The sequence below is a fragment of the Varroa jacobsoni genome, unplaced genomic scaffold (assembly GCF_002532875.2).
Source record: "Varroa jacobsoni isolate VJ856 unplaced genomic scaffold, vjacob_1.0 scaffold_369, whole genome shotgun sequence".
In the NCBI taxonomy this organism is placed as follows: Eukaryota; Metazoa; Arthropoda; class Arachnida; order Mesostigmata; family Varroidae; genus Varroa; species Varroa jacobsoni.
In genome coordinates, this window is record NW_019213271.1 from 1 (window position 1) to 27642 (window position 27642).

The 27642-nt window shown below is 41.1% G+C and overlaps 2 protein-coding genes across 2 annotated transcripts in view; one reads left to right on the top strand and one right to left on the bottom strand.

Moving 5' to 3' along the window:
• Positions 1 to 640: 640 nt before the first annotated feature.
• The window catches only part of LOC111259807 (Na(+)/H(+) exchanger protein 7), a gene marked incomplete at its 3' end in the record, with an annotated part of 61971 nt that continues 34969 nt past the window's right edge, over positions 641 to 27642 (bottom strand). Inside the window, 7 exon segments of the mRNA XM_022832048.1 lie at positions 641 to 722; positions 6998 to 7063; positions 7424 to 7465; positions 7605 to 7650; positions 17754 to 17889; positions 21523 to 21768; positions 23114 to 23460. Coding sequence (XP_022687783.1) covers positions 641 to 722; positions 6998 to 7063; positions 7424 to 7465; positions 7605 to 7650; positions 17754 to 17889; positions 21523 to 21768; positions 23114 to 23460 — 965 coding nt within the window.
• LOC111259808 (uncharacterized) lies at positions 19876 to 27207 on the top strand. Its single transcript, XM_022832050.2, has 3 exons — positions 19876 to 20336; positions 24887 to 24999; positions 26013 to 27207. Exons 2-3 carry the CDS (start codon positions 24993 to 24995, stop codon positions 26999 to 27001), a joined length of 996 nt encoding a protein of 331 aa, XP_022687785.1. The 5' UTR covers positions 19876 to 20336; positions 24887 to 24992; the 3' UTR covers positions 27002 to 27207.

Consider the following 27642-nt stretch of genomic DNA (forward strand, 5'->3'; position numbering starts at 1 on the left):
GGCGACGCAACGGGAAGTCGACACATTCTTCGGTTAACCTCGATCATTAGATTTTCATCATTTTTTTTAATTATTAAATAAGAGCTTCTCTCTCACTTCCACGACCCCAGTTTTGAAGTAATGTTCGTTTAATTTCCACATACGATATTACGCTCCACAGAGTCAACAAGCCACTGGTTAATATATAAGTAGTTTTGGGCCCGTAAACTTTAATTTCCGCGCAGCTGATGTCTGCTAGAAATAGCTAGCTCGTTCGAGTGAGCTTGTATTAGCTTTTGTACAAGGAGCCAAGCAAACTTTGATCTCAAACAGCTGCCAACATGTACCGTAGTAGGGATAATGTTTTATTATCTAATAACGTCAACAACGACATCATCAAAGCAAACATGTGCAGGAAGCTTTACGGATTACGCATGCAAAGTATTTCTGTTAGTCGGTGTGTAAGTAAAAATCAGTGAAGATACAGGACAAATATTTACTGTTACGGTTTCGGGAAGCTTCTCCCGAGTTGTTGACCTGTTTACTCTCACGGCTATTTTTATATTATTCCTCCTTGGAATCAACAACTATAACAAACACTCACAACGACAAGCATCCTCAAGAGGCTTATTAGGCTTAGGGTTAGTCCTACATCACTCACCATAACGGCGTAAAGAAGAATCGTTCCGATGTTTGAGAAAAATGAGTTGTCGTATAGCGAGTACGAAGACTCGAGTACAATGCTGAAAATAATGCAAAAACCGGCATTAACTTAACGTACCGGCTGCAGCCATGTATTCTACGTGAACACATATCCTAGGGTTATCCGCTAGCGTGACGACCTACACTTGGAGATGCACGACTGCCAAATCGCTCTAATTAGGGAAAGATTAGGAGCAGTAGAGAAATTTGTTAGCTGATTTGAATGGGGCAGTAGAGCGATTTGAGGTATTTATGCGAGCTACAATCTTCTTTTGGTAATCCAACAAATGTTTTTATTAAGCGGGATCTCATAGCTAAACAGGCCATTCAATTCAGGCGATCTTTCCAAAGGCCTTTTCATCCCACCTCGCAGGGAACAACCCGAACCTAATTAAGGTCCTATCGCTTTCATAAATTCTTGGCTGACGGTTAAACTGTAGTGTCTCAGTTGTTTTCTGCCGATTCGCATACCTACAGTGATTACAGCAGATGAAGTCCCACTCTGATTCGTGCGTTCCATGAAAATTTAGTCCGCGCTCTGGTCTGATGTCTCCCAAAACACCAGTCATCTATCATGCGTGCGTTTGTTTAGACGCAATAGAAATCTGATTTGAGCGGCAATCTCGGTATATATTTTTACGGATGGTGATCTCCGATGATTAGAGAAGACAGGACACCACGCAAAGACCTGAACAATCATGTCTTCCTTCCTAAGAAAAAGCCAATTCATGAAACTGTGTACACTCTCGTTTTTTACTGGAGGTGTCAATCTATCGGCGCAATTTTTAATGAACGTCCTATCATAATAAAAATGAGCGGCCTATAATAACAATATCTTTCCGAATACGTAACTGGCTTTGGCTGAGTACACGTACCGAATTAGTAAATCCGAATGCGAATTAGCAAAATAAACGTAAAAGGAATTTTAACTAAAACTGGGGGATAGACACAATGTGAAAACGGTGAGGACATGGTCGGTGGATCTTTTTTTACATGTAAAATAAAGGCAATGTTGTAACAATGAGACGAACACATAATCGCATTAGCATATATCTTAGTAAGCTACCCGCTTAGGTAAAAACATGTTCAACGAGCTCTCCTACACTCTGCTTGGCGGCACCATATCGGTAAAAAAGGGTTGTGTAAGCTTGGACCCTACCACATAGTACTGCTAAATGCTTGCCCTCGATTCGTGATTGAGTTCTAATCCCGCCTATTCGGTCCCATTGAAGGTGACAGGGCATTATAAACAAAGGCCCGCATATACAAGCCGGCCATGCAGCCACTCACGTTGTCCTTCGATACCCACGTGAAACGTGTTCAGCCATTTACAACCTCGGGTCATTTATTCATGGAACTTTCTGTTGCAAAGGTTGAACACCAAATTCTGTGGAGGCGTGCAACAATATTTATTTCTTCTTATTTTTTATAGTGACGTATGGCACATGTGCACTGAAGAGCCACAAATGCTCTGCGTTATGATGAAAGTGAGCGTGAGATCAACGTAACGCAAGGCTCAGTCGGAAAAGAGGCTAGGTTATGCTGCCAATGATACTGAGGACCCAAGTTCCAAAAACAACGGCAAGAAATTTCGTATTCATCCAATTTAGTATGAAACAATCGAATATACTCCATACACAAAGTTAGGTAAAACAGAAGGTGTGGAAAAAACCTGCAGTCAAAACGGCAAAGAATGAGCCTATCCGAGAGGGAATGTTACATAGCTAGCTTATTAAAATTGATTTCATCTAGCCACGGCACACAATTATTAGAAAGCAGCGATTTAAAGACTCAATTACTATTGTTTAACGTTAATTTAAACAGCGATCGGCCCGGCCATTAAACCGTCTACCAAGAAGCATTCTCTGTTAGCTTCAGCGTATCGCACAAAGACATCAGTCCTCCACAGTTCTGCAATAGTAAAACAAGTTTAACGGGATATCACGGTCACGTTGGAGTCTTCTGTTAATTTTATACTATCGTCACTACTGCACTCGACTGTGACATGTCTGCTAAAAATATAATGCAACAATTACGTATTTGATTCAAGTCCACGGATTTTATTAGGCAACGTTGCCATCAAAGGGGCGAGTAATGCCTTCATTTACAGACACACATCAGAACGCAGCTGCTTAATTTCATAAGGCCCCTCCAATTAAAACAGGGCCAAAATTACCGGGACTACTTGCGTCCTGCTGCTACACTCAACCAGCTGTGCAGGAGTAGTTCATGAAGCTCCCTATCAGGCATCTTACACATATGATTTCTACGTTGCTGGCGAACAATCTGAGCATACAGTCCCGTCGCAGACAATTCGTGCTTTTCTGAAAGGAAGAAATGCGGATTGTTTTACCTACGATATACAATACTATCTTATGCTGCTTAATATTTGTATTGGCATCCAACCTAGATCTGACTAGTGGCCTTTGAGGAGGGCTCTCGTAAAGCCCAGTACTGTGGGGAATGAAAATGTGTCTGGACGCAACGGATTAGGTGCCTCACTTGGCTTTGAATTCAGACAACTAAAACACCATGAGGTCGGCTCACCTCGTTTCCAGCACTCTATTGCAGTTTTTTGACAAAAACAAGCGAAGTATACAGGGAGAGTTTGTAAACAATCGGCAGGTGCCGTTGTTTCGAAGGCAACGAACGCGCCAATGTCTAACATAAAATCTGCAAAATCGTTACGTCACCAGAGAAATTCAACGCGTTTGCCTTTTCTAGTTGCTGGAACGGCAACGTGTGCCAAAGCCTACATGCCGACATTCGTATGAACATGTTTAGTCGTAACGTCTATGGTGTGTATTTTTTGCTTCCGTACGATATAAGTTAAGCAGCGATTGGCAACAATTCGAGTAAGTGATAGGATCGCAGCTAGCCATGTACGAGGAAACAGGACGTCGACCGATGGAAACTATCAAAACTAAATAAAAGGAAACACTTTGAGCCATCGAATTTTAACGAACGACTTCTATTTGAAAATGTTGTGAATGTTTTTGACAAAAGGCGGAGACCCAGACGGTCGAACGATAGCGTGAAGCGACGGAGAGGTTGGCATAACGAAGCTTTCCACTGTATCTATGCGCCCCAGCTCCTATACCCGTTAAAGGTAGAAGGTATATTCGATTTCTGCATGTCCATACGCATTTAGACTTTGCATCGACAACTTTTTCTGCCCATACGGAAAAGTAATTAAGCAGTCTAATTTGTTCGACGCGGTGCGGTTTGTAATGGGGACACGGGGGCTTACTCAGAAAGGTTTTAGTGGTTTCAAGACAAAGCGGCAGTGTTGGATGTGAGGTGCTTTGAAGCTTCTGGTATTTATACGATTTGGAACCCGTCTATCTGGTTTTATATCTTAAACTAGTTCAGCTATGAGATGGATACGTCCTTGTACATTCAGAGAACACGCCGCATCTTGAATGTAGTTAAACATGCGAAACTGCATTGAGTCAATTCTGTTGCAGTCCTCCGTGCGGCAATGCATCAATAATATCATCCGAGACTAATTACACCCCTTTTTTTTGGGGGGGGGGGGGGTAAACGCGTTTGCCCTTGATAAACCATAGGGTGTTTTATGTACGATTCAGACCCTGTTGGACCCTGTGTCGAAGCGTATTGCAACAAACTTCTCTGATCGAACTTAGCGTCCATCTGAACGTCCATACCGGGAGGTTTAGACGGAACCTACTATGCTGTCAAAAAGTAGCGGTTGATTGGAAATAACTTCAATATTGCCTTCCAGAGTCGTCTAGAAGAGCACGTAACTTGTGGAAGTGTTGTACTCTGTTAATTCAAATCGGTTAGGTGGTCCAATCTAGTTGTCAATTTGGAGTAATCAAGAGTATTGCACCCAGGCTATCCGACAAAGCGTTAAGTTCGGTAAGCATATTCCAACTGAATACGAGTTTCTCAATTTTAGCTGTAATAGAAGATTGAAGCTACGGACCGATAGCTTCTAGAAACGCTTTACGATAGCACTGCCCATGACAGCGTTAGAGAGAAGTAAGTAAATAAGTAAAAAAAAAAAATAAATAAGAGTAAAAAATTTAAAAAAATAAGAAGTGAAAAACAGTAAGTAAAAATAACATAAATCGTAATATCCGTGCGATCCCTTCTGTATTGTAGTTGCCGACTTATTATTATTATTTGAATTGTTTCAGATAGCCAATTTCAATCGAACAGAATAAGATACAGAACTTTACAAAGCACCTTCTTGCAAGACAAAGCAGGACAAATGGTTCGTAGTATAAACAGATACAGAAAGCGATTGAGTCTAGAATTTACGAAAGAACCGTGACTGACCCATTTGAGAATGCATTCTTGCCAAATTATGTTAGGATTTATGTCACTCAGATACACTGACATTAAAACGGTTGTTCTAAATATGTCCTAAACAAGCGGCGTTAAAGACACGTACGAAGTTTTCGAGTTTGAGTTAAAGGATAATGTAAATGGAATAGGATAATGCGATTAGTTCAGTGTAACTTTGCCATTGAAGTTAATTGCAGTACTGCTGAAAGGTTTCACTTTTGTGCAACTACCTAACCTAAGTACCATAAACATTGCAACGCACATTAACACATTATAAATGTATCGTTGTTGCTACAGTCGCCGACCCTAGTCCAGTTTTCTGTGAACTACAATAAACTGAATGAGCTCAGCTGAAATTGCCATGTTTTCTTATTTCAACATCGCATTTGCCATCACTTTGGCCGAGGTAAACTTTTGCGTAACTTTCTATCACGTGCGAGTCTCCTTTAAACCTTTCTTACTTACATTCACACACTCAAGTCTATTTGCCTTATTGATCCTCTGTCAAGGCGTATCCGCAAAAACCTCATAATTTAAGCCTCACTCCTGCCAATTTCATACTAAGAAAACCATCACATCGCTGTCCAAAGCATCACTATTAACTGTAGCCGTACTTTAAGGACACGCGCCATCAAACTATACGAGGCCTATGTGCGGCCAATTAACAAATTCAATTTCGTTCATTTTAAGCCTGTCTGAGCTAGTTATGCGTCACGTGTTCGGATATCATTGGCTGTTACTAGACAATCGGAGAACAAACTTCAGAATCATACTGGATACAGAATAATATTGAGCCTTCCTACAGCAGGACCAGCCTATGGTTCTGTGGTTATTAGGATGGGGTTGATTGCGTGAAAAGTGCTCGCGGCAAGAGGAACAAAGGTCTAACTAAATAAGGAAGTAATCGTACCAGACTGCAAAAATTTGAAATACTTTACCACGATGGATGGTTTGCGTTGGGTTCAGTTATTTGCGTGCTAGACAGAATAAGAGTACGCTGCTGCAGTGGAAATCTTGTGGAACGGAAGAACACCGTACCAACCGTACGAACGGTCGCATTTGAATTTTGTTTGTGGCTTTTCTGGCCTTTGTGGCTTTTGTGGCTAAGCTGTACATGCCTTCACTGATTTACTGGTCCGCGATCTGTCTGTGTCATTTCGTCAGTTATAATGTTTAGATACACAAATATATAGTTAAGCACAAGGATTCAATTTAGTTTTTTCTGTCTTCTACTACAACCTAATGAGCTAGGGAGTAAGTGTGACGGAGTTGTCACGCCTGTGATCCCGCTACGTGCATCATCTAACGTTAACCAGGCGTATAGTGGGCATAACATGTCTGGTACGTGAAATGCGTTCTTTTTTAAAAGTGGGTAAGCTTGCTTATGCAAGACACCAACAGCAGATTGCCTTGTTAGTAAGTAAAGAGCTCATCAGAGACGTACGTGACTGGATAGATCCGTTTCTTTTGATCGCTTTGTATTCTACAACGACAGGTTAACAATCCAAGTCGTCCTTGTGAGCCTATACCCAACCGGCGTGTAACTTTTTTGACCTAAGTTCATACGTCTTTTGCCAATGTCTGCTGCAAGTAAGGGAACTAATGTATATCCCTTCCCTTTATAGAATAATCTCTAAATAAGTATACTTTCTGGACTCTATTTTCATGCTATGGCTTTAAAAATACATAGATTGCTTTTCACATGTGTACATGTTCGTTGTGATCAGCTGCATCCGGCTAAACGTTTTGAGTTATCGGTTACGCAGTTCGTTCAGGGCTTGTACAGCCTCAACCGCTGAGCAGAAATGTGAAAGGATCTTCTGTAGAAAACATTTAGTCCAATGAAATATACCATTACGATAGATGGGTATGACAGATTGATATACCAAGGAGGTAATAAGGTTTTTTACATGCACCATATACAGGACGTCTATGTTAAAATTTACGGCATTTAAAGGAAGTAAGATATTTACATTAAAAGTAAAATGTCCGATGAACTTACGGTGGTAGCAGGTACAAAAAGAACGTGTCTGGTGAAAATGCCGGGAGCGTGTCATTATTGCTGATGCTGAAATTACATGCCACGGCAAGAAACATCATGAGAGTCGCTTCATCATCACTACTTGTTTCAGACCGCACAGTTTTTATCAAAAAACATTTTCTCCGCTTCGACATCGCGGTGCATTGTAGGAGTCGCCGCAGAGATATAATATAATTCAGTACTCAGTTCTTTAACAAACGGCATAGAAAAGGAACCGGTAGCGTCCTAAGAGGTGTTCGACAAATGGCAATTTGGTAGATGAATTTATTATATTATGCTATCAGTGTGGGAGAGCTAATGCTCTGATCTATAATACCGATCATACATTTTTTGACATCGGATAGCTTAAAAAAAAACTAATAAATTGTTATAACGTCTGATACTTACTGAGCGATACCACCAACCAGTGTTCCCAACACGATGAGCATGCTGGAACAACAACAATGAGACAAATCGATGTAAAGTAAAATACAGACGGAATTGTTGACGTTCTCATTAATACATCAGTGACTAGAGGCATAGCAAATTGTCTTCAGAAGCTGACTGAGAGCGCAAATGGAACACATACCATGATTCAGGAATGATTGAAGACAGGAAGTTTGCGTGATGGAATACTGAAGATACAAGACATCGACACAGAATTCATAGAGAGTTCACGGTTAGAATAGTCATTGTCGCCCTAGCCATGGATAATCTGATCGATAACAAAAATATACAGATCCGTTATAGCGCAACAGAGAGGAGTTGGAACACTTACAAGATGAATACCGCACTTCCTTATTAGAAGTTTTTGATATGCTTATAACGGTATAGATCGTGATCTTGTGTGATCGTAGTCGTCTATCTGCGTATCGCTAAAATAAACCTATTCAGGCCCGCGGAACTGTGTGGTACTAATTAGCTAATTGTCAATCCTGTATTGTCTAACCATATCGGTTGGTAAATTTCAACTATTAATGCCATTTGCTATAGATTTCATAACCAATTGCGATTTTGGTTGAAAAACATTTACAGATTAACACATACACTGCGGATAATAAATATGTCTACGTTTCAACGACCACATGAATTGTACCTTTCAAGTGGTGACGCTGCGAATACTGTATCATATAATAAACACACTCACCGCGGAGCTCGAGTGGTGATACGAACCGCTAGAAAGTGTACGTAAATTAAGCATGCACCTTGGATGCATTGCACGCACCCCGTGCGGATTATAGACAGGGTTTGTTTAAGAAAGCACGCAGACAAACTCTGCGTGCTTTCGTAGACAGCATTTGGTTAGTCCTGGAAGTGTCCATTGGCTTATTGATACGTTTTATAGTGTATTTAAATCTAAGAAAGCTGCCATCCATATAATTATTGATATCCTTTACAATTTACCACGCATTTAGTGAAGCGTGTATTACGTCCCCTGACTCACGACATTTCGGCCGAGATTTTCTCTGACCGAAAGTGTTTAAATATTAATCCCGTCTTTATTTGCAATTATTATTATTATTTGCAATAATGCAATTGCCTTTATGCATAGGGGCTTACTGAAGCAAGTAACACTGACCGCGAAACAGGCACGACCAAGATATTACATCAGAAACGCGCACAAATTTAAACGGAACACCTTGCCACGGCGACCGCCTAAAGATAGATTGTATGCATTGTTTTGAACATTTGCCACTAGATTTTGGAGGCATGTGTGTGTTATGTAATTGTTTGTCCATCTGTTTCAACGGCAGGACGCCGGTACAAGTATGGTGAGGGTATAAGGGAACGGATGTTCCTCTTCGCCATACAAAACATGCTTGAAGGAAGGAATACGCGATTACCTTTATTATTATTCCAACTGAAAAAACTGATACTTTATATTTTTTACGATGGGAGCGCGTAAGGAAGGACGGAAGATTTCTTACGGATGACAAAAACAATCTACAAAATAGAATGCGTCATTGCCCTGTAGTTGATCCCTAACACAGTAATCTATTTTAGGAAATTTCGCCTAACCGACCATTCGCAGAGTTCTTCTGCGATCGTTTACTTCAATACTTATTCAGGTGCGTCATCTTATTACCGTCAAGAGGAGTTTCGATTTATGTCAAGTATTTATATACAAACTAAATACCTTTTCTTCAATTTAGAAATGTTGCAACGTCGACAATAAGCGTCGAGGGGAAGAAGATGCCTGTCACGTAAACCGATGGGACTAAATCTTAAGTTCCCCTTGCTGGAAGACCAACTCCTAGGTTATATTATCAAAATGATTTTTTCGGCAGTAAATCACAGTGAAGCCCACTGCGTATTTCAGTTGCATCTGCTGTCATAGTCTCAAATGGTAAATGCAGAGAGTACTGCGAAAAAACAGGATATTTTGCGGCCAAAGTGACTGGATTTGCGAGTGAGCCAGAACGACTTAGATTCGCCAGAATGTGGAACACTGCGTGCATGTGAGATATATTTCCGACAGGTTACCCCAAGAACATCGATCATTAGATAGTAGTAGTAATAATATTCTAATTGAAATACAACGATAGACCATCGGTGTTCATGGTTGTTCCGACGCGGAGGGTTTTACTTCAAATTACTTTACTTTTAAGTTTACTGCAGACTCAACGCAAAACGTCCGTAGTCCTGGACGCTGGTGCTTCTAAAATATCGAGCTATAACAAATGAACAAGATAACAAGGTTTTCCCGCAATTTGTTTACTTGTGTTGCGTTGGCTTGGTGCTGTATCATCGCGATCTATCTAGGCTAGGATATCGCTCTAAATTAATCTTTCGTCTCTGCGATAAAAAGGTGGGAATGGGGTCGGCTAAGCTCTGTCTATCACCCCTAATTTTCTAGATACAGTAGAACACACGTAGATTACAAATATCAAGCACATTCGCAAGTGTGACGAATTATGTCAAAAACCAGATGCAATGCAAATACGCGGAGTGTTTTTTTCAAAAATGTTATTTTTGAATGAGAGAGGACCGCGTCCAAACGAACTCCGGCTTCAGAGTATCGTGCAGCTGCCAGCTAGTGTCCCTCAGAGTGTAACCTAGAAAATTACACTTGCTTGCCTCGAAGAGGCTGAAACCTCATTTTTATCAGAGGCACCCCCGAATAGGGTTGGTGTTTGGAGAGCAAATGTTTAGCAGTTTGGTAGGAATATTTCGACCCGTTCAGTCGAATAGAAGGACAAAACATGCATCTAAATACTACCTTTTGGGGAGCTGAATTCAGATCTTATCTTACTATTTCGCACTACTCAGTCAACTGCATTATTTCTAGCTGTAAAGTATCACACCGGTAGGTCGAGCCTTGCCCGACGACATTCTACCCCGATCCACCATGTCACACTTCACTCAAATTATCAATACGTTCCGTTTTAGCAGTTAAGGCAGAAGATTTTAATTTAGCAATGAATCGATACAGCCGTATTCCTTTACAATTCGAAGCTCTCTGTCATAGCCCTAGTTGGAAACTAACTAATTTTTGTCCTCCCGTAGTTCAATTGAAATATTCAAGACTCTAATGTAACATAGAAACAAAACAGACCAAAACAGTGGTGGCCATCTTCTATTTAGTAGCTTAGTCTGTATCGCGTGTAGTACAAGAAAATTTATCTACTATTCATCAACATCCGTGGCTGTCCGATTGCTCCGAGCTGCGCAAGACGTCCTCATTCAACAAAAGCCCGTGTGCTTGTATATCTCTGCATCTGCGCAGGTATGTAGGCGCCAAGTGTGCCATGTACCATCGCCCGAATAAACAGTCGCCACTAGGCAATACCATATGAAATATGTAGAGAAGCGTCGCTGACAAGACATCCCGAATCGAACCATCACTGAATAGTCAACTACACTCAAAGGCGGGACTTGACGCCACGTGGCCACCAAATACGTCACGCTAGCCAAACGCATCTTCTCCATCCTTCGTACGGCTATTGAAATAGTACCTAATGCTTGATATCTTTTAATTAATATGTTGAGCTGGTAGTACTCGACTCGCATCGTTTAACAATCGCACAACAGTTCTTGTCAATAATATCTGACAATTCTTGTTCTACGGTCTGCGCTTGGCTGTAGCACTAGTTGTCACAGCTCCGAGAGCCTTATTGATACCCGATTGACTGTGCCGGTCCGGTAAGTGCGAAAATGAGTGGAGGCAAAGAGCGAAGCTTATAATGAGGCCTTCCTCATTACCGTTCTATTTCGGGCAACGCCTGCGTCAAACGCGTCGCCATTCATATTCTTCACGCTTCAATGTTTCGCTGTTTGCCCCCGCCCGCTCATATTAATGCACCGCTTGACATTCTCCAATTCGTGATGCTAACAAATAACGGCTGGATGCAGTGAGATAAAAATGAAAAAAAAAAAACTGATGATGCCATTAACGTGACGACTGTCGTTAGGACACTGTTATATACTGCTTCGTAGACTGTAGCATTATCTATCCATATCATCACCAGTATCTATCTAGAGACCACCAGTATCTATCTATATCTATATATATATTCCGAGTTTCGGTATCGGGCACAGTCAGTCAGAAGGACGTACAGTATCGCATGTCTGCCAGCAAATAGTGTTTCTGTGGCCACTCTTAGAATTTCATGTTATAGGTAAACATATTTGATCAGTTCAGATCATTCGTGGGAGACCGCTGTCAAGCCGGCCGCTCACCAGAACCAATATTATAAGCTGGTGTTATATGCTTTCCATATTTTTGCCCTCTTACTAGCGAGAGTTAATAGATAGACGGGAAAGCATACGATGCTATGCATCGAACCACTACGATGTCGGCATGGTCGTCAATAGGGAAATACTCACTATATTGGAAAGCAAGATACCATACGGTCGGCGATCAACACTCCTCTACCTACCAATGCGAAGTTCTACACTAAATAATGTTATATATAAATAGTGTCAATTGACGTTATACCGTGTTATTATGTTAGTCATACCCAGATTTCTAATAGGCCAACTCGACTTCTTAGTTTTCCCAGTCTGAATAAAAAGGGTCAAAATTTTATAATCTACATATACTCGCTGTGGGTGCTTATCACTAGGCCGCAATTCATTACATGAATGTCACATTTCAAACAAGAACTAGTTTAGCACAGCTCGACAAGTCCTGCCTATCTCTACCTCGTCTACTGCCCATTTCACATACCACAAAGCCTCTGTATTCTAAGACCAATGAAAGCTTCGGCAGCAGGCACAGATATGGCTGTCTATGCTTAAACTATCTCATCAAAGTGTTAATTGAAGTAGCGTCAAGCCACTTCGCGAACGCTCACTGTTATAAGAGCTTCCTTAATCTCACGCGTATTTCAAATGCGCATCAGGCCAATTCCGCGACAGGGCTAGCCCGATCGCTGCGCCTGATTTCCGACGATTTCTAGTCCTAGTTTTCTGGGTGGATTTGGTGACTGTTAACGAAATATATCTACCAAACAACACAAATACTATTAAACAGTCAATCAGAACGCGACATCGCCCCATAGGTGCTAAGATCTTTGTATGTGTACGCACAAACGTATCACGATCGCCCAGATCCTGGCGCCTTCCGCAGCAAGTGCATAATGCATATCTGCCATATTTCATCCATAAATTTAAGGACCTTGTGGTTTGGCAGGCCGTACTGAGCGCTCGGACTTATTCAGCTTGAGATTACGAAAATTTTATGCTACGCAGCGACCATTTGAGTGAGTTTATTGAAGGGTGTAACTATTTTCAAGTTCGTATGATGTTTCAATGTTAACAGTTACGTAAACATTTTTAAACTACTTCCTAACAGCGAAGTTACATTTTTGACTCGGTGTAACTCTGCTGTTCAAATCCGATGCTCTACGTTACTAAAAGACCGTATCATTCATTGAGTACGAATGCTAGTATCATGTTTACTCTAATGAAAGCGTATTTATCACTTATTAAACTTATTTAACATCTAAAAAAAGAAAGTTCAACTGATCCAACTACACGCAAAGCACATCTAAGGGTCGAAATATAAAAATATTCTTATCGAAGAATTTTACTCATTCGGTACTTAAGGGTACGGTTAGGCATTACTTTGCGTGTCTAAGTTCAACAAGTTATTTTATATTACTACTGAATTACTACTGGATGATATACAACTTATTGTGTAAGAGATGCCTGATAAAATTTCGATTAGATTAACTTACCATATATCGAAAGTTAAGGAATTAACTTTCGATATATGGTAAGCTCATTCCTTTATATATATGTATATATGTATATATATATATATATATATGCAAATTAAGTTTAGCCTCACTTGTATGTAGTTGCTTAAAGAGCCACAATTTGACTCGATCCAACCTGTACATTACTCGTACGTTGTGCGCAATACCGACGTTTAGAGTTTTACGAAAGTGAACCACACATGGCATTTTATGTAATTTATCGTATTAAGTCGGATCCCTCCGTTTTAATTTCCGAAATGTCGGTTTCATTCCTTTGAATAACGATACATCAATATTTATTTTTTTGCCCCCAAGGCACACAGGTCCAGACTTTAGAGTGTCGAGACTAATGATCTTCACAAGAAGTGCTCAAAACAGTCCGATTGCAAAAGGCATGTTTTTTCATTGAATAAGTTTTTGCTCTTAGCATTTCTTTCATTAATAGCCAAGCTAGAGATGCACTCAGGAGCGTCAGGATATCACGAGCGATAGTATTCGACCCCCAGGTAATGCTTCGATTGCTTCGTCGTTGGACCACGTCTGTGCCCGCTGTTGATCTCATTGTATACACCTCCATTACTTCAACTCATCAGGAAATTGCTTCAACAATTCCTCCGCTCTGGTATAAGGCATTATAAATCCTACGGAAGCGGCCCATCAACGAAGAGCACCCGACTTAGCACAAAAAGAGAAATTACAGATCATTGTAACACGAAAATTTCTGGTTACCGTGTATTTTGTCAAATGTTGTTTAGAAATGATTAAACATAGTCGATAGTACATATCGAACATTGGCCATTCGGTGGTGCTGACCCGTCGTAGTAGACTTACGTTTTTCACCACCATAAGGTTAGCAACCACATCATACATATATACATACAACACATACATGTAAGGGTTACTACGTTACAAAGTTTCAAAGGGCTGTTTCAAAGGGCTATCGAAACTGGTTGCAAGCTTCATTTCGATACATCAGTGTGGGCTTATTCACGCCATCGAAGACAAACCCAGCTAAGATACTAGGTTTGCTATCTCCTTTTGCACACTCGGCGAGTTTGTGGGCCACGAACGCTGATATCCCTGAATGTACCATGGATTTATGGACCAATTTATGGAAGCATGTTCTTGCAGCTATCGATGGACAGATAACTACTGTGTGACCTTTCGAGATTAGAGCCTTTCTTCCTCCAATAAGATTTGACGCAGCCTTCGTCAAATGAAGACTTCAAGGGCAGACGTGTATATCACAAACAGTCAGACGCAAGTAGTTCATCTTTGCAACGCAACAAGCTGAACAATTGGCTGGCACTCTCTAAGTGGTGAATCGTTTTTGCCGTTAAGCTCCGTTTCATGTATAGGGAACGCTTGTCTTTGGTTTAATCTGAACGTTTAAACAACACTTATTCTCTTAAATATCCTTATTAAGTGGCGCAGATGCGGTTGGCAGCGATGAGGACGCCGTTAATGACGTACCGACATCAATAAAACTCTTCCTATTTAAAACGTGATAAGACTCTTTTTAAGAGGCTGTTTTTTAGTTTTACCTAAGACCTGATTTAGATCCTTTTAGTGTAGACGAAGGCATCCGAACAGCCACATGCTGTCTAGGTTGTCATGATTTTTAACCACTAGTTGGCCTAGGAATACGTTGTCAAGAAGTAGTGTTTTGACCAAATTTGGGTTTTTAGATTTAAACTTCTCATTAAAGCCAGCAATTAAGCGCTCAGATAAGAACATCTGTTTTTTTAGAGAATCTCCGCACCTCCCTCACAAAGCGTCCTCATCGGAAACCGTTCCAGGCCTAGTTCCTATTTAGCCATATTACCATAGTCTACAAACGATTATTACATTCTCGAGCATTTGTAGATGGTACAAGTATACCTATCGAGATCAATATATACTATGTGGCCCTATATCGCGAAAGAAGGAAGCTTTCATTAACATCGAGTTGAAATTTGTAGGGTGCTTAGTCTTTTCTCAATTTTTCGACGAAAATGGCACAGTGTCATTTAAAATAGCCCACATAGTTAAAGCCTTTAAACATCGCTGGGTCCTGATCTATCTCAGAGTAGTATTAATAAAGCGGTTCTGCTAAGCTCCGGGCGACCTGGCGCTTTCATATATATTGCTCGTGCAATATTCAGGATTATTCATAAGAGAATTGATTACTGAAATCCATTAGGCTATATCTCTCTGGCCTCCTCCTGAAACTACCGCCTTTTGATAGTTTGCGGCTAATTACGATGAGTTAAGTACGATTAAGATAAGTACGAGCTGTTCCTCTTCGGTCTTTTTTTACGCAAACCCTAGATTTGACATACCAAACCCAAAGGCATGACTTGTATTACCAACTGTCTATAACTTGGAACTCCGTTTCCTTTTCCTAGTAGAAAAATCAGTTGCGACTTGTATTCAAGTTACCATTTACCAACGAACCCGCTCTATCTGTCATATGCTATATTGAGTCATCCATAACTTTGTTCCGATTCGAATCAAGTGACATAAGTATTGTTATAGTACAACTTAGGCTTAGAATGATATAACTGAATGCACGTTAAATCTTAGCAAAAGGAAAGCGTCAACGGTCGTCTATCGATACTCTTCGTCGGGGTAAAGATTTCTAGTAGATAAATTTAACCATGTATACGCCACGGTAACTTAGCAAAGCTTACATTCACGATGCCGCCCTTAGGAATGCCATTAGGGCCTTCCACGAACATCTACCGCCCCCGTCAAATCGGTTTTAATATAGCGGCGAGATAGAAAAGAACATAGATCAGTTTATCGTTCTACAGTCGACGAGCTGGCTGGGCATGGTAATCCTAATTGGTAAAATTCAGTACCTTATTTAAGTGTACGGCACATTACAACTTTAACTATTGTTCACACAAGTCCTGTACACGTAATGCGTATCGGCGGACTCGAACCAGCGACTCCTGAACGAGCTACACTGCTACCGGATCAAATGCTATGTATCCATAAAGAAACCTGGCTGATGCATTGTTTTCACAAATTATCATGGAGCGTCCTCGACTCTGCCGGATACCTTGGCGGCCTATTTCGCAGGCTCGTTACTTGGTCGCACTGCGAACTGACGCAATTTCTCCGAACGATGTTCGGTTTACCTGGTGTTCCCTGTTCGCGTATTGATTCCATAGCATCGCACAAATGCATAGTCATAGTCTCACTTATTTGTTTAGTGATATGTGACAGCCAATACATACGCTACTGATACTACGGTGGTATTCTGAATAAGCAGCATCAAGCGGGCTTCTATAGTTGCAAATACAATTGGTTCTATAAATAATGAATTACGTGCCAAGTCGACCGACGGTGTATGTTGCCAATTCGTGGAACTTAAGGCATGGCCCGCCCCTAAACGGTCGCTCCCTCAATTGGCAGGCTGTTCTGCGTGTGTGAGTCACCCTCTTGTGTATGGGTATTCCAATTATGATTAGCACAAACAAGATCTGATATTTGTTCCACGCGACGCTTCGGTACATCAACGTAGGTTGGCTCTTACCAAATCGGGTAGATTCCCTCCTAACGAACTTTTCAATTCTTTTTTCCGTCGAACGTTCATGGTTGTTGTGGACTTATCAGACATCTTTGTTTTACTACACTGTAGTCGTTCAGTATGAGTATGAATGCTTCTAACTGCGGCGGAGCGGTTAGGTACCTGGTCTCTCTAGATTACAGCCATTTCCTGTTGACAGGTTATAAATTAATCTTGGTCCAATCAAGAAATAAGATTGAGAAAGGTCACATGGCCACATCACGACAACAATCAAAATGTTATGTTTAGATAGAACACATCGTTTTCGCAGTAAAATTAACAGCATATTTTCCTGATACTCTCTAAAAGGCAGGCCATCCAGGTTCTAATTTACTCTCTAAACTATGTATCTTTAACTCCCATCCTTAATCTTAGAAGGTGTCTTCTAAGTATGAAGTAAGAAGGTATGTTTCTGGAGCCTATTGAATGAGGCGTCCGCCTTCGGATCAGAAGATTGCAGCTTAAAATTCTACTAAAGGCAATTGAGACATGTAGGTCTTTTTTTTATGAAGCGGACTAAATCCTTTATTTCAATACAGGCCTGCTGTGCGTTAATTTTCGCAGCTGTTTTGTGGGACACTTTGAATACATAGTATGATTACATGAAATGATATGTCAAATATAGACCGTTCGCAATATTCGGTTATCCAATATATTTTATAACATATAGGGTGGTCTGCATATGTGTGTGATCCTCCTTTATACCACGAACAATAAAAATCGATTATTTAACGTAACTTAGTAAAAAAAACATAGCATGCACAGTATTTCCTCATTGTAACACTTCGTAAATCGAATGAAATTCCTGTATAAGTTAACTAAACCATAGTAATCGACATGTGCATCTGTAGTAGGGCCTAAAAATGTTTTGCAAGGCGGCATATACACTATCTGCAGCTCGTCTTTCTCTATTGACGGAGAACCTTAAAAAATGCACATGTTTCCTCTAGTCTAACAATGGTCAGATAATATCACTTACTGATTTTGGTAAGTCCGGCCAAAATAACGAAGGCGGTGAACATGAACGGAACAGATACGAACTCCCAACGAATCGACGCAATGGATACGCCACCCGCGTGCTCGTGATCTGTCGATTCGTCGTGACACCAGGCAACCTAATCACGGTGATCGATATCAAGTCCCATTCGACATTTTGGATGGTATCCATCGAGCAGTGAGAAAAGGTCCAAATAATGAATAAAATATTAATTAGAAAGTTAGAAGTTATCTAGCCATCAGACGGTTATCTATATGTGTCGGACCGTGTGGGTCCCTCGAAGGCGAACATAGTAAGAGATCGATTCACAGATGGAAATAATAGATACCACGATGTATATAAGAGAGCCTGGCGTTTAGGCAAAGCTTGTCCGTCCCCGAATAGGCCAGATGAATTTTTATTTCGATCGCGTGCCACTTTCACTAGAGGCGGAATGGCAATTCGTTCTTTAGTGAGAATCAAGAAAGTCATTATTAGGATACGTTTTGAAAAACTTTAGCGAGTTTTTCAAAACCATCCGCATTTGTATATTGTGATCCGTGAACCATAAGCAGATAAGGCTTAATTGTCGGCAATCTGAAATTTTTACGGCGATCTGTACTCTCAACAGTAAAGGTTTGATGTGAAGGCGGTGACGTAGCTCTATTTTCGACTTCAAAGTTCCAACTGCTAATACATAACATTTATGACAATGCGACGTATTTTACGAAAGTAATAGAAGTTACTATTCCTGTCAATGATGAAGCTATCATATCTGCACCGATACAAAATGATCTTGTTACAGTTTAAGCCAATATGGGATTTTGCGGAAACAGCTCCTGCGACAATCTGCGGTGAGAACTTTTTAATCGTACGAGGCACGTGTCTAAGAGGCATCGTGGACACGCCTTTCAGTGCATTATCATCGATCGTATGACTATCATTACACAGACTAGGATTTCATAGAAAGTTGAAAAGATCAGACGCATCATTGGGTATTCGAAGACTGGTACTTTGGTTCAGGTCGAATACGAGTAATTCGCCTGAACGGATAAAGTCAACATGAAGGCGTGAAGCTCACTCCGTTATTGAGAAGAGTCTCGCATGTAAAGCTCTATGTTTTATTTCAAAATAAAGCTAATATATAAGCGTGTTCGCATTATGCACGTTGCTTTCGACGCGATAATTAACAGAAGCCTATGTGGACACCTGTCGAGGTCGGCGGCCAGCTTTTTTTTTGGTGGCAAAATCTCACATCCTTAGGTTTTTATCTCCTTAGGCCGAAAGGAGCTCCTATTTGGAGTGCGTGTGTAGACGTAGTAAAACGCACTAAATTGAAAGAACTTGTGAAGTTGATCGTTTTATGAGGTTATTGGACATCGAACCCCACTTTGGCTCAGCGTATTGTTATACGCGTTCATCGAACATCTCGTACTTGTCAAACTATAATAAAGCTTTACTTGACTTGTGTGTGTGTGTCGATGGCGGTCATTTCATAAACGTCATGCCCCACTCATAAGTCATTTTATAATGTTTGAATAAGATTTTTATTCAGGTAACACGTATCGGATCGTTGATATGTTCAAGCCGTCGGTTGAAGCTGCCCAACATAGATCCCTCACCTTTCGATGTAAACATGTGTGTGTTAGTAATGTGCCGGTGTACGTCCACCAAAACTACGTTTCCGCCAATCTTTAATGTGTATAATATACAATATCCTCTGTGATTAATACTCTAAACGAATAATTCTGACCTTTTGTTAGTTTCAAGTACAGAACACATGCGATACAGATGCGGGACTGAACTGATAGGTAAGGACAGAATTTCTATACTAAATTTGATCATCTATTCAATTCGGTGCGCAATCTCAGAGCATCTGCTCCGTACGATACAGTTCCTCCAATCACTATCTCGTATGTTCTGAGGTTCATACGTTCCACGCTTTTTCCTCTAATTAACTTAACGATTTTTATTATTGACGATTGCCGTTCCGGTTAGCGGAAGCTGTCGTGTTTCGCGGTTCCCTAGTGACGATACAGATTTCGGCCACAGCAATGGTTACTGTGCAGCGTTGAACGGATAATGGTTTAGTCTTTTATTTAATCATACCTATGTCAAATAGCGTTCTACTTCCACCCGCCCAATTCATTAGTTTGGCAAAGAAAGAAAACGAAGCTTTCCACACTTAAATCCCGGTGATTTAAGTGATTCCCAAACAACTGCGAGTATACCAAATAGCATTTTTGTAAAGCGTTTTTATATGAGGACAAAGTCCCTGTCTATCACCTGTGGCCCATTCTCAACAGACTCGATTGGTGTGTCAAGGGATAAGCGATACCAAATTAATCGGCCGACTATCGGCGGCCAGACGCGTCTCCAGTACAGTTGAATAGGCTTTTTTAATGTCGCCGAAGGAACGGTTTCAGCGTTGCAGAATACGGTCTTGCTTATAGTTTTCTATTAACCATAGATTTGCTATTACCTACGGCAGGAGGCGTACACTTTGCTGCAGTCTATTGCCCGCTATACCAGTAAAGAAACAAGACAAGCTGCGAAGACTTGTCTGTTCGAATGTAAACTTCAAGGGTGAGTGACCTACTCTGTTAATCTACGTACGTGCATGGTAAGGAGTAATTTTCGCTGTTGATTGTTCCCACAGACGTTTAATTGTGTCTTACAGAAAAGTGCGTCTTCTGTTAGAAATAGGTCTAACTAGGTACTCCCTAATACGAATTGGCCTAAGGCTAAATTGTTTGCTGCCGAAGTTGACTTGCTCCAGTAGGTTTTCTTTTAATACATCTCGCCACATAATTGTCAACTCATCAATTATTTCTTTCGTATCAACACAGGAGGTTCTGTTAGTTTGTTCTATTAATGCCCTTGAAGATGATTCTTCAATGCCGTGTGGTTAGGTGTAGTTCGCCACTGTACGGTATACTCCTTACCACAACGGGTGTAGCTGATAGCAGACTTATTGTCATTTAATCAAAGGTTTAATCAATAAATAGCCATTTCTGAATCCCAGAGAGCAAAAACCACAACAGTTCTGGCCTTGCAATGAAAGGTGTGGTCAACAAGCAACTTGATATAGTTTATTCGATTTAGTAAATATCTTCGTGGCATATAATAGGTCGCCGAGTAGAGATCAAACATCTGCTTGGTAGATAATCAGGTACAGCTCTACCGGAGCTGTATAGAAATGTCGATCCTATCAACTGCTGTTATTACATCGCATAGACACAAAACGTATTTTATGTTGAAACGGTTGTGTAAGCCAGTGCCGCGATTTTATCAACCTGCGAAGGCTATTTCGTATGGATGTTTGTGTTTGTATAAACTTTTCTGGCCTGTATTTCTCAAAGGCCCTGTTTGTTTGCGGCCCTGTAGAAGCCTCGTACACACACGCACATACTCACACGGACGCACTTCAGATGACTAAATCTGCTAAGGTAAGGTAAAGGTGTTAACCTTCAGTTAGGAGTTAGACAGACACCTTGCTGATAATTCTCTACGTTAGAAAATTTGTACTGTCTACTTTCACGTTACTATGCGATGAATGTAGGCCCGAAACCGAAATTCATGTTCAAATCATGATATGTCGGTTTACCCTCACCATCAGCTCAGGGCATAGCGTAATAAATTCACAGAAGCACCACGCAGATAAGTACTACTTAGAGCTATTTGTAATAGAGTAGAGTACTATTTCGAAACCAGCCTAACCCCTCTACCTAGTTAACAATTAAATCAAGAAGGTATTGAAGTCCTTACGTACCTGATGGCCCACGGGAGAGATCGGTGTTCCGAATAGTATGGTATGATTGAAGCTGCCATGGTCAGCGCCATGGCCTGCGGGATCGTCCGCCATTCCATGCTCGTGGAGGGCCGGAGGGGTCACCGCTGACAAACTTGGCCCCGCTACGGTAAATTGCGACTGCATCGACGGTTCATCGAGATGATTCAGCGACAACGAAATGGTCTTACCGCCATTGATGCGATGTTCACTATACGGCGTGTGTCCCTGCATCATCACGTTAGCACAAGGATCAGTATCATCAGCAATGGCGCATAGAAAAACATGCAACCTCTGATAATCGAGTGATTGTCAACAAAAGCATTGAGGATATAGATATGCATATAAGTGACATATGGTCCAACAGGAGAAATAGGTTAAATTACATTCGTTATCCGTAGCTTATTCGTCGCCGGTTTAGATCACGCCATTTTGATGCATTACATTATGCGTGTGATGAAATACATGATGTATTCTACCTGTTTTCCGCTACTCAACTTGATATACTTTTGATGCTTATGTTGGCGCCGAAAGGTTTCAGTCTTTAGACGAAGAAGACTAAACTTTAAAGGCGACGTTCTCACGATATGGCAAACAACATTTTCCTGCTGTTTACATTGATCCTAAGTAAACTTACATACCATAAAATACGCGTAAAAGACAATGAACGCCACTGAAGCATTATCGTGTATGCAACTTAAGCTTATTACGCTGTGTTTCAACAGCTAGTTTTTTGGATACATATAGTTTACAAGCAGCTTTCAAAGTTGAACTTCGCTGGGCCTGCTTATTATATGGTTTGAGGCTGCCGGTGAGTTTAAATGAATAACAGCTACTACTACGTTAAGGAGATGTATTATAGTCGCCGAGTAAATAGGGAACCAGTTAGCACAGATCATGTCGTCATGTTAAGACACAAATTATAATGATACTATGATAGATAGAAACTGACTACCGCAGACGTCCACCATCATTGTTTCCAGCATCAGTTCTCTGCACGCAACCCCACTGTTGTTCTTAACGTTTTGGCGGTCGAGGTAGCTAACATATTGCCTGATACCTCACACTCTGAACCTTATCCATAGCTTTCTACGCCATCGGAGTGAAGAGAGGTCGTCTACGTATCATGTGAAGTTCGATCGAGCAAACAACTTTACTAGTTGTTTAGTGCTTACTTTCTCCTGGGACATTTACGTGACATTATTCAGTAGCTCCTTCGAGTCCTTTCCTATCTAGGCTTCTCATCGTCTTGTAGAATTGTTTTGGCTGCTTTCCCTTTGTTTTTGCCAATACTGCGTTTGCTCGACGATTATTATTGGACGACTGGTAACGAGGTCGCTGTCACACAACAATCTCTCATAATAGAAAATCAAGGGTTTGAGTTTTAAATCCTGAGCCAGCGAAAAGCGACTTTATTCATCTCATAATAAGACTGTTAGGTCATACAACTACTGTCTGGAAGCAACGTCCGGCGCGTCCCAGTTCGTAATTTACCCAGTTGATTTCATAGCTACATGGTAGAATAACATAAAAGGCAGCTATGCAAAACTCTAGGCCGACCGATCTACATTACCTGCTCACTATCGCTACCCTCATCGATGCGCTGATACACTCTATCGCTGCTGTTCACGTCGTGAGCTCTGCTGCTGCTCCTGCTGCCGCCGCCGCCGCCGCCACCTCTATTGTTAGTGGCGACGTCGGTACTGTAGTCTTTGGCGTCACTGCTGCTGCCGCCATCGCCGTACATTGATGCGTTACTGGTCCTATTCGTTCGATGTTCGCGGCCATCTTCAGCTGCATCCTTCTTAGGGTTGACGAGGGGTTTTGCCCTGACCTCCCGCGGCTCCACTCGACGCCCGTGCGTATGCAAATGTGAGTGCCGAATTCGACGGGACGAAATGAGCAAATTATCGGGAATCCCTGAAATTTAATCAGATAACACAACGATTGACAGGTCAAGAGGATAAGCAACTGGCTAACAGATTTAGCAACTCGAGGCCAGAACGCACGTCAGAGCTCTTGGATTACGCATAAATACTTTAGCTGTTTTGTAAAAATAAATTTGTTCTGTAAAAAAGCAGTTATGCTTACCAGTTGACAGCGTATTTGAATATGAGAAAAAAAATGTTCTAAAAAACAGTTGATTCTATAGTTGAATCTAATAAACGTAATAATTTGTTTAGCCAGTAATGTGTTTTGAAAGAAAACATTCTAAGACGAACGTTTCCGGAAGATCCCGAAGAGATAATTTCTGCGTTGACTTGCTTTTTGAACAAACCACCTATAGGGTAATGTGCTTAAGCAGGGTCGCGCTCGATTTTTTGGGTGTATAAAACCCTTTTGTTTTGGGCAAAAAAAACCTCCAGATCTGCCATGAAGCGACTGTTCCTCTACGGCCTCAAGGCCGCTTCAAAGACATAAAATTAGCCGTGTTTTGTTGTTTTTTTATCACCACATACTGTAACCGGCTGTCGATCCGTCGGACACTTTCCGGTAACGTTGCTACTAGACAACTAACCAATAGGTTTGATTATGTTTATACATAGCATAGCATGTGATGAGTGAGACCATACGGATCATTCGAGTGCACCGATAATTGAAGATTAAGTTATTACGTTGCTATCTCGCGCTGCTACCCCTTACACACGAGCTTCCAATGCTAACTTAGTTTGGCAGTTAGCTCTTCTTGAGTTAATCTTACTATTTTTTACTTACTCATTAATTATAATGAGCCATCGTGGTAGTGAGGAAGCGGATGCACACAAAAAATACATCGAATATCAATGCAATATATATATATACTACTCAAATCAAGGTGTTGAAAGATTTTATTTTATAGTATATGCTGCGAAGTAACGTTAATTGCAAGGTGTCCTTGTCTTGAAGTCTCATCAGAATCTATCCCCTTGCCACCTGTAACATGACAAACGTAAAGCATAAGGACTGCGAACAATGTTATTCATCATAAACTCTATAGTCCACACCGGAGTCTTCGGATCGTCATCTTCTGAATTGCATTAACCCAGTAACGATGACTTTGTATCAATATATTTAAAACACCACTGGGATCCGATACGAGGCTGTCTAACACGTCTGAGATAGCCGAAGCGTCACTGATTCGTATTCGGGGTCCCTTCTTTTATTTAGTAAAAGCCTTATACATTCGCACTTTGTACAGCAGGCGTTTTTAATTGAAGAAAATATTGCATCAAATACAGTTTCACGGTAATAAGTTTTGAAACGATCCTAGGAACAAACATGTTGACGGTATGTGCCCGAGGTGCGACTGAATTTCAATATCGTGCTACAGAATTGTAACTTCACGAAACTATTTTATACCTTACAGGTATAGCAACGTGCTGATTACGTCTATTCGCTTCAGCACCTCACGAAGTGGAACCGATTAGTGTCGAAAGCGTCGATTTTTCAATGAATAATATCTTTTTGGAAAAATGCCCTGTAAGTCAAACGAGGATCTACGGGTCTGCCCCCGTTTCGCTACTTTTTGCCCATAGGACTACTAATCTCATTATTTATTTAAATCTTTTTTTCTGCAGTTTCGGTTTATGAGAACCGAGTGCCCATTATTATAATATGGAGGAACTAATACTGTTGGTGGTTTAACTCAACGTATATTGATAATACGATCAGCTGCTAGCTTCTGCAAGCAACTGTCAAATGAGCTTGAAATTGAAATAATGTTAATTTAATTTAGGCGGCCCTATCATTCAAGTGGTGATAAAAATCACCTCCATTTTGGGGCGTACAACATGTCCTTGTAGCTTCAAAGCAATTTTTTCATTTTTTTGTATTTCTATTTTTTTTCTTTTTACATTAAGAGATCGCACTAAAATCAAAGCAACTGTATTTAGATCTGTTGCAACCGTCATAATGTTATCGTTGCACATAAAAATTTACATAGGCAAGCCATATTTTCAGGAACTTACATAGTTACGTTGCATAATCGCTCTAGGGGTATCGCATCTTAATACGTGAAGCGTCGTTGAATTGCTGGAGGCGAGCCGTTAAAAACTATGGTTCTTATAGATTTTACGGTCTAGATATAACTCGCGCGTGCCATGTATTTTGTAAATTCCAGTTTTTTCCTGTTGAATAGTTCGGCATGAAACAGCAAAATATCCACTTCACATCTATAATGCTTTATGCTGAGTAAAAAGGGTTTGGGCCAATGCCAAACTATAAAGGCTGACACAATTCAAATAAACAGTGGTTGATGAATCTATGCATCCTTGCGGACGGACTAATGATTAGAGTGTTTAGGACTATTCACCAAGACACCATGTGGTAAGACGCAATTGTCGTTTCTTCTCGATGCAATGTCATGCGTATGCTTGTACACGGAAGCTATCGGCTAGGGCCTTCAGCTCCAGTCGTACAGACATATTAATTTAATAACTTTTTGTTCTCTCTGTCTTCTATTTATTCATGTATCCCCTGTTTTGTTCTTTGAGACCGCAATCCAGAAAGGCTGCCGGACCAGCAGGATAAGTTGAGACATAGTACTACCTGTAACAAGATCGACAGCCCTGCGCACCATGAACGATCGCACAAGCCTCGTCACGACAAGTCGCATACGAGTCATGATTTTGATAAACCTCATCGTGGTCCAGAAAGAAGCCCACATGGTCATCATGATAAGTCAGCCCATCCACAAGGGTACCATGAGAAGTCGCCGCAACAGGGTCATCAAGACAAGGCACAATACCATCACGACAGATCGGTACGAATTCATCACACCCGGCCTCAACATAGCCCCCAGGAGAAATTGGGGACTCCGACGACCGGCCATCATGAACGACACGAAAGGTCACCTAACCACGACGGCTGGCCAAATCTTACGCCAAAAATAAACTATAGTCAACAAAACATTAACTATCCCACTGCACAGATGAACCCACATCTGCAGTATCAACAGTACCGAAAGAATCAATCGAGAGGCGTTCAGCAGTTGCTTGAAGCGGAAAGACGCGCTAGCGAAAAAGTTGCCGAAGCCCGACGGCGTAAGGCTCGACGCATCAAGCAGGCCAAACAAGAAGCGCAATACGAAGCCGAGAAGTATCGTGAAGAAAAAGAACGAAAGTTCAAAGCGTACGAAGAATCCCTAAAGGAATGGCGAATTAGAACACAGGCGAAAATTGACGTGGAAACCCAACGGCAGTTGAATCAGCTGGATCAACTCATGATGAAGAACAAGTCAAAAGTCGCTCGGGGATTGATCAATATTATACAGAACGTCCAGTGCGAGATGCACAGGAACCAGAAATTTCTTTCACCAGACGACTACGATCAACATACGAATCATCACAACGGCCACCACCACAACAACCATCACCACAACGGCCATCACCATGACGGTCACTACCACACCGGACATTACCATGACAGTCTTCATCGAGATCAAGATTTGTCTACGAGTAAAATAGTTGTACGTCTCAAATAACACTGAACCCATAGGTGCAATGTATGCTAACACCGGGTAACTGGCTAACTGAATATGAAAGTTCTTCATTCTCTAAAAAAGGGAATGATCGTTGATACGTTCATGTGTGGAACCATACGCGATTATTATCAAGTGATGTAGAGCTTGCGTCTACGCAGTGCCTTTTCTTGTGCAAAATAAATGTTATTCCTGTTGTCATCCTAGGACTCTGGCGAATTCAATGACAGTTTGCTTGATATGTGTTGTTTTGTTTGTGGAGGCCGTTCAAACGGTCCCCAGGGTCGACCCGAAGGGCGTTTAGTGATCGAGTAAAATTAAAGAATATCAGCCGTCGTTTCGTCGAACAGCGATACAAGTCCGAAATAATTAAGAGCGAATCGAGCTTTAGGCCGACTAAGGCGAGCGGCAGTCTTCCTAAACAAGTCCGGTATGCCGGCGCGATGCCAGATCAGCTTTTCGAACAACGATGCGCTACGATATCTACGCGCAAATACAACAGAACTGTTCTACCAATGGTCAATGAAAACATGTAAAGTCATTGAAATGATTGCGCATATATTTAAGGTTTACGTTCGATCATTTATTACTGTCATGCGTATGCTTCCCAGTACTTTCAGTTGGGTTACAATGGGAGAGAATCC